Consider the following 8498-nt stretch of genomic DNA (forward strand, 5'->3'; position numbering starts at 1 on the left):
TTTTAAATAAAAAAAGGTTAAGAAGTTGTAATACTCCCTCCGTCCCGCTTTAACAGTCTCATTGACTTTTCTGTCCTCTTTTTGTGAAAATGATAAAAAATACTTAAAGTGGAGAAATGGTAAAGTAAGAGAGAGAATAATATAGAGTACCATTTCTCCACTTTAAGTATTTTTTATCATTTTCACAAAAAGATGACAGAAAAGTCAATGAGACTGTTAAAGAGGGACGGAGCGAGTAACTTTCTACATGGCTTTGATAATCATCTAATAATGGCATGTAAAAGTTCATTCATTTAATAATATCGACTTGTTGAATTCAGTGTATCTACATATCAGCATTTGTATCGTATTCAATAGTTTGTCATGATGGTCAAGTTCCCATATTTATTAACCAAGTTTCATTAATTTTTAAAGATGGTATTCCAATAGAAATAGAAAAAATCAAATAAAGATGACACCTACTCAAACAAATTAATTTAATAATAATAATAATAATTAGTGTAAAGAAATTTGCTTATTGTGGAATGAGATTATCGTCATAGATGTAGACATGAAACCGCCACAACATTCCTACCGCGGCAGTATTGCGGCGCGGCCAACGCCTCCGCCTCCGCCTATAACCGCCGAAATAAGAATCAAATGTCCACAGATGTGGTCCCCCCCCACCTACACGTGTCAACTCCTCAGTGGCCAATCTACACCAAGCACCTGCTCCATAGCTCCACCCAATCCCGCTCCCAGGTTCCCTCTCACACTTAAATTAACCATTTTCCCCCAAAAATTGAATTTACTCTACGATCCATGGAGGGCACCAGCTCCAGCGGCGGCAACCACCACCCGCAGATGCCACCGGGCTTCCGCTTCCACCCCACCGACGAAGAGCTCCTGGTTTACTACCTCAAGAAGAAGGCCGCCGACGCCCCTCTCCCCGCCGCGATCATCGCCGAGGTCGATCTCTACAAATATGACCCCTGGGAACTCCCAAGTAACAACCCCTCCCTCTCCTCCCCGATCATCGATTTCGTATCTGAATCCGAGCAGTTCATCACACAATTCAATCCATTCCGAATCAAATTCAAATACAAATTCATCGATTATGTTTAATATTTCAGGTAAAGCAAGCTTCGGTGATCAGGAATGGTACTTCTTCAGCCCTAGAGAGAGAAAGTACCCCAACGGCGAGCGTCCGAATCGAGCGGCCACGTCAGGATACTGGAAAGCCACCGGCACTGACAAGCCGATCCTCACCGATAACGGCACACAGAAGATCGGCGTGAAGAAGGCCTTGGTTTTCTACGGCGGCAAACCGCCCAAGGGCGTCAAAACTAATTGGATCATGCACGAATACCGCCTCGTCGGAGATAATTCCACCGCCGCTAAACCGCCGGGGATAAATCTCTCTAAAAAATCCTCTTCGCGGGTGGGTAATTAAATTATTAAATAGAATTACTGATTATAATAAAGTCATGAATTGAATGTGAATGTGACATGTAGCTGGATGATTGGGTTCTATGCCGGATTTTTAAGAAGAACGGGCCGGCTTCGTCTGCGGAAGACGGCATGCTGCACTCACCGCTACCAGTCCAGGAAAAACCCTCTGATTTTTCGAATTTCTTCCATGGAAGCCCGATGATGTTTCCAGCAAAGGAGTGGCAAGTGCACGACGACACCTTGAACAACGCTAGCAGCAGCTCGAGTGATCCACGAAATATTTCATATATTTCGCTGCTGAATCAGCAATATCCACAAACAATATTCCAACAAAGTTCCGTTGATGAGGATGATGCCGCATTGCAGCAATCATACCAACTCCCCCCCTCACGATTTCAATAAATCGAATCAATGTTCATTTCCGGTAACGTTTATGTATATGAGCATTTTTTGGGCATGTTAAATTACTATACTATGTTATAGTAATTATTTATTGTTTCTCTTGATATTTTAGAAACATTGAATTTGAATCACATTCATTCAGTGCGTGATAAAATTGTTATCTGAAAAGATCCGTGAGATTTTGTGTTATCACTTTAATTGCAAATTGAAGGCATCGAATTACCAATGTTTCTAAATTAAACCATCCATTCATTCAAATTGTTTATGGTATTCACTATTCAAAAGTGTGTGAAAAGGAAACGTGGTTTAGCTGGATTAATGTAATTAGTAATTAGTCATGACCGAAATGGAAAAGCTTATCGAATATTGTCATAATTAGTGAAGATAGCGTATTGTTATGATGCTAATTAAATTAGAATTTAGGCCACTTTTGTGAGGATGTGGGTAAAAGGTGGCGTTGCCCATTCCTTTACTAATCTATTTGTTGCGTATACGTAAATCGTAATGGAGGGGTGTAATTGGGCCTCGACTTTAGCCCTTAGGCTTACTTTAATAGTTTGAATACAAAGGTTTACATTTATTCTGATAATAATCTTTTAGAACAATCAGACTAGATTCACAACATATATATAGTAGCTCAATTAGGAATCTTAATGCAGCTCGATTATTATGTTGGGTTAGTTTGAAACCTAATGTTGAGTGTCAGAGTTATAATTTCTAATCCAATAAAATTTTATTCTGATTAGCCTACGCTAGATTAACAGTTAGAGTTATAATTTCTAATCCAATAAAATTTTATTCTGATTCTAGATTAACAGTTAGAGTTATAATTTCTAATCCAATAAAATTTTATTCTGATTAGCCTACGCTAGATTAACATGCAATTCGAGTAGGCTGGCCCAAAATCCGTGGCATTGGCTTGATTGACGCCTCCAGTTTTTTTTTTTTGGTAAAGAAAGCTGGGAACATCCCAGAAAACTGAAAAAACTATCGCAAATAAGAAACACCTAATCTATCATGTAGTAGCCAAACATTCATTCCCGGTGGAGGGCCATCAAGAACATAAACTCCTTTATGAGCGCTATACGCATAATGGGAGAGGAAGTCTGCAGCAAAATTGCCTTCTCTATGCACATGTTGAACTACCACCGACTCAAAATCTTGTAATAAGTCACGCAACCTCTGCACAATATTCTGGCAGTTAACAGTTATCTCAAAATGTCCCATAATCATGGCAACTCCAACAGCACTATCACTTTCCACTACTAGCTTCCGAATGCCCAAATTTTTTGCCAACTGGACTCCATGGAAGAGACACCAAATCTCTTCCGTCAAAATTGAACAAACCCCAACATTAGCTACAAACCCAGCCCTCCATGCTCCTAGCTCATCACGGATAAGACCTCCCCCAAAAGCAAGTCCAGCTCCCCCTTTCAAAAATGCATCTGTATTTAACTTAAGAAAATCTATATTTGGAGGTCTCCAACTGACCATAACAGGCAATTTAGCCACTGCCGCATCCAAATTATCCATTATCCTAGCTGACTCCACTATCTTAACCAAATTAATGATCTTACTGATAGTTCCAATCGGGCTTTCCCTATCTCCTTTAAAAATAAAGTTACATCTTCTCTTCCACAACTGCCAACAACCTATTCCAAACACCGTCCGCCACCTTACTCCACTGCCCATCAAAACTTCAGAGCTAATATTTCGTATAATCCACTCCTTCGAATTTATTGACACCTCTAGTTTTAAGGGCATGATTGGTAGCAATTTAGGGCTTTTATCAATTTCTCATATAACTGATTTACAAGAATTTTAGATAGTTAATCTTGTTTTTAATGACGTTTGGTAGCAATCGTTTTTGGCTTAATCTATTGTTTGGTAGCCCTAAGTCATTATACTGGATACTAAAATTAAACATTGTGATGCCATATATGGCCTTCCTTTTTCAAGAGAAATGACTCCCTTGCCCTCCGTCGTCCTTTCTCCCTTGCCCCCCTTCTCTGCCTCTCACTCCCTCCCTTTACACCCCCCCCTCCTTCATCCCCCTTCTCTGCCTCTCCTCCCTCTCTTCGCCCCCTTCTCTATCGCCTTTGGGTCCTCCCAACTGCAAAAACCCTCATCCAGAAAACCCCCAATTTCCCTTAACCACCGGAATCCCCTCCGATCTTGCATTCCCCAACCTAACAGCACCCCAATTGCTTCATCAATGGCCGCGCCGGAGCTAGCTCAAACCGAACCAGAGGGAATCGAGGGAGTCCGGATGACGTGCCTGAATTGGCCGCGATCAAAGGCGGAGGCGTCCAAGTGCGTGATCCCAATCGCAGCCTCAATCCAGTCGATCCGCCCCCACATGGATTTGCAAATCCTCCCCTACGCGCCGCTCCGATGCAAGACGTGCTCTGCCGTGCTAAACCCCTTTTGCCGAGTTGATTTCGCTGCCCTCATATGGATCTGTCCATTTTGAATTCGTCGCCCCGAATGAGTGCCTCCTCCTCCTGGTCGGATTGTCGTGGGTATATGCTGGTAGATGTGGAAAAGTGAGAGGGCAAATTTGGTATAATGATCCAAATCCTATCGGAGAAGCGGAGAAAAACTTATACCATGAATTATCTCTGATAGTGAAATGCCTCAATCTCTGAAACTAATCTCAATTCCTGAAAGATCCGACATTTTTTTACCGGGTCGTCTAAAAAAATCAAAAGCTACCAAACATTGGAGAAGGAACTCGCACAGTGCATTTTCCAGCCTTTTATGGGATTCTACCCTCTACCAATCATGCCCTAAGTGTATATACTTGGATATAATAAAATATTTCGTTTTGATTTGGAATACAAAATGATATGCATTTTTATAATAATTTGATCTAAACCCTTTCTTTATAAAAATTTCTAACTTTTTTTTATAGAAAAAAAAGATAGTAGTAGTACTAGTAACTTATAACAAGCATCCACATCTCTGTTACTACACATGGCCAACTGACTCCAATTTTATGAGAAAAAATATTTTTCTAGATGGATTGCAATTTCTGTGAGTTTCTATTCCCGAATTATAAAATATTGCATACATATCTACGGATTTATCAGCATATTGATTCAGTGAATAGTAGTATAACACGAACAAAAGTCTATTACACGTGACGTGATTACCATTTTTCAAATGCGGGCTTGACCCTATAATATGAAACTAAAGGTTTATAGGCCCAATATGAGTGAAAGGCCTTCTTTGAAATTAACTAGAACACCCAAGTCCAAAAGGCAAACTCTAAGGGACAAGTTATACATTCATTTCATATTAAGTTTTTGAGATATCTTTTGATAAAATATCATACGATACCAAAATTATAGCATGAACAAATTTGATATTTTCAGTAAAAATCTTTTGATAAAATATCATTACGTACCAAAATTATAGTACTCCCTCCGTTTCGGCTATGATGACACATTGCTTAGCCGACACAGGATTTTAGGAGTTATTGGTTAAAGTGTTGAATTGGAGAGAGAGAAGGTAGGTCAGTAGGTGTAAGTATTAAAGTATAGAGATAAAGAAAGATGAATATTTTAATAGAGATGGAAAAAAGTGGTTGAGTGTATTAATTGGAGAGAGAAAGTTACCAAAAAAGGAAATGTGTCATCTTAGTTGGGACAAACTAAAAAGGAAAACCTGTCATCTTAAGCGGGACGGAGGGAGTATGAACAAATTTGATATTTTCAGTAAAAATCTTTTGATAAAATATCATATCGTACCAAAATTATAGTATGACCAAATTTGATATTTTCAGTAGTTTTTAGGCACGATAAGGACATTACAAAAGTATTTCGGCTTTTTTTTTTCTAGCCCTAGCCGCTACATGTGACGCACTAGTAAATGTAAATAGTAGTAATTGAATATCCGCGTGATAATTTGCATTTTGAGCCACACAAATCGCATCCTGCATGATTCCATAGTTACTCGTTTTGGGTGGGTCAGAAAATATTATCCTGTCTTGGAAAATTCTACATTCCAGACCAAACATATCACATCATAAATGAATTTATAGATACGTGAAAGATGTATATTGATTGACCTTAAAGTTCGTGGAATTATGTGAAAATCACTCTTGAAATGAACCGGTTATATATGGATTTATATTAATTAATTATTTGGTTGACTTCTTAAATATAAATACTTGCACAAATCATATTGTTCTTCTTTGAAAATTAAACAAATTAAAAAAACGTGCAAGATTAATCTTTTTTAAGCAAATTTATGTTTAACAGAACGTTTTCATTTGTTTGTTTCATTACCTAGAATGTTTATTTTATTAAAATAGCACCTTCAAATCAACTTCTCAATTTACGCCACCCTTTCCATGACCGTGGACTAATTTTTGTTAATCTAATAAATAAAACCCAAAAATTATATTCAACGCGGAATTAATTTTACGAGTTTCACGGTACGCAAATTGTTTATTTGCTTTTGTTTCTATGTATAATTAAACAGAAAACATATATTTTGAAAGGTTAATGTTAATATTGGAAGATGAAATCAATTTCTTAATAGTATAAAATTTAAAAATTAAACAAGAGTTCATGTGCGCCTGGAAATGGTGGAATTGAACTTGAAGAGGAATTGGTGTTTTTGTTCTCTCGAATGGATATGGACAAGTGAAATAAGTATTGTGCACACAATGAGTAAGATTATAGTTCCATATTCAAAAAATGATATGATCATTATAAAGTAAAAAAAATTGAAGCAGGAGACAATTTTATTTAATCCTTCAATACTATTATCCTACTCAATGTATCTATCTCATTCAGGATTCCATAATTTAATTCAAGTTGGCCAATTAAGATCATCATATAATTTGAAATGTCTTTTGTTCCATTAATTAAATTGGATGATTGGTCAAATTACGATTGTTTGTCACTCTTTTTTAGAGTCTGTTGGTAGCAATGGCGGATGCATAAATTATTAGTGATAGAGGCTTACCCATATACATTCTGTGTCTAATTTTAAGTGATACAATTTCCTTTTTGAGGTGTTTCAGCTCATCTCTAGTTCTCTACTTTATTCTCTCTCCACACGACTCATAAAAAATTGCATAAAAACCTCGTGCCAAATAGAAAATGATTCACTTAAAATAGAACGAATTCTATACATACATATGTATGAAAAAATATATCATAAAAAATCACATACGCTAGTCTAAAACATCATAAAATTCCAAAAATACATAAAATAATTTATATAAAATTAACACATGCCAATCAAATGAAAAGAAAATGTAAAATTGAACTTAGTGAGTAAAGCCACGAAGAACCGATGGAGTAGTTAAATTTGGACGGATTATGAGGAAAGAACTTGAAAATTGAAATGCAAAAGAAATCTTTTTTCATGTACTACTACAATTTAGCTATATTTGGATTATATTTTAATTTCTACTCAATTTATGCAACTTAGCTAAAGAATTAAAGAAGTTTTCATTGCTAAGACTGTGTAAATTAGATAGATTTCAAAATAAATTTTGTTTTATAACAAAAAAATCAATTGGAACTCAAAATGGCACTTATCTGATTTGATGCGTTATTACACTTTTGTAAATAGGTCTTCGTCTTCCCAAAGAATGGAGAAAATATTCACTAGGCAACCATTTTTTTACTTTCAAACTTCTGCAAATGATCTATTCTCAAAATCTGTTCAGCCCCTCTATGTCATTCAGCTCTAACGATTTAGTCTTCAATTTTAGTTTCGGAAGGGCTAAATACTGTTTTAAATAATATCCAAAAAATTTATAAGTGGAAAAATATTTTAAAAATCTTGTTGAGGGGAAGCTATGTAACTTTTGTCCTAGTTCTACTTGTTTAGTACGCAAGTTTAATTATCTCTTGACCGTATTATTTTTTCAGTCCACTTTATTTTTCATGTTTTGATGTGTTAAATAAACCCAGCAATGGATGAGCTAAATAATGTACATTAATAAATCAATCATGATAACTAATTCAAATTACACCTTATGGTTAGGGGTGGGTAGGTACGGTATACCTTACCGAAACCACCATACCGTATACCTTACCGTAAATACGGTATAGCGAAAAAGTCATACCTTTACCTTACCAAAGTTTTCGGTATACCGAACTTCGATATACCTTATTTTCGGTATGACGAATTTCCATACCAATACCGTATCTCATTTTCGGTATACCGTACCGAAGTTCGGTATACCTTACTTTTACAGTATACCTGACTTTCAACATCAATTAAAATAAAAAATTAAAGTTTCTAGAATATTATTTATATTTTATAATTTTAAAAATAAATTAAATATAATGTATTCATAATTATATTTATATTTTATGATAGATTTTATAATTTAAAAATATATAAAATATATTTTTATATATAATTGTGTTTATATTTTTGTGGTATATACCTTAGTTTACGGTATATACCTTAATTTACGGTATATACCGAATTTCGGTATGCAGCGGTATACCGCGGTATTTGAAAATTCATACCGTTACCTTACCGGAATCTTTCGGTAAGGTATCATACCGTACCGAAAGTCACGGTATACCGAAAATTCGGTATTTTCGGTATTTTTTCGATACGATAAGGCCGGTATTTCGGTATTTCGGTATTTTTCCCCAGCCCTACTTATGGTGCTCAAACTTTCACAT

The 8498-nt window shown here is 36.1% G+C and overlaps 1 protein-coding gene across 1 annotated transcript; it reads left to right on the top strand.

Moving 5' to 3' along the window:
- The first annotated feature begins 800 nt into the window (after positions 1–800).
- On the top strand, positions 801–2022 carry LOC125190983 (NAC transcription factor 56-like). The gene is made up of 3 exons (XM_048088425.1): positions 801–985; positions 1113–1420; positions 1495–2022. The coding sequence occupies exons 1-3, from the start codon at positions 802–804 to the stop codon at positions 1831–1833; spliced, it is 831 nt and encodes a 276-aa protein (XP_047944382.1). The 5' UTR covers position 801; the 3' UTR covers positions 1834–2022.
- The last annotated feature ends 6476 nt before the right edge of the window (positions 2023–8498 follow it).

Source organism: Salvia hispanica, chromosome 5, assembly GCF_023119035.1.
Source record: "Salvia hispanica cultivar TCC Black 2014 chromosome 5, UniMelb_Shisp_WGS_1.0, whole genome shotgun sequence".
NCBI classification, from domain to species: Eukaryota; Viridiplantae; Streptophyta; class Magnoliopsida; order Lamiales; family Lamiaceae; genus Salvia; species Salvia hispanica.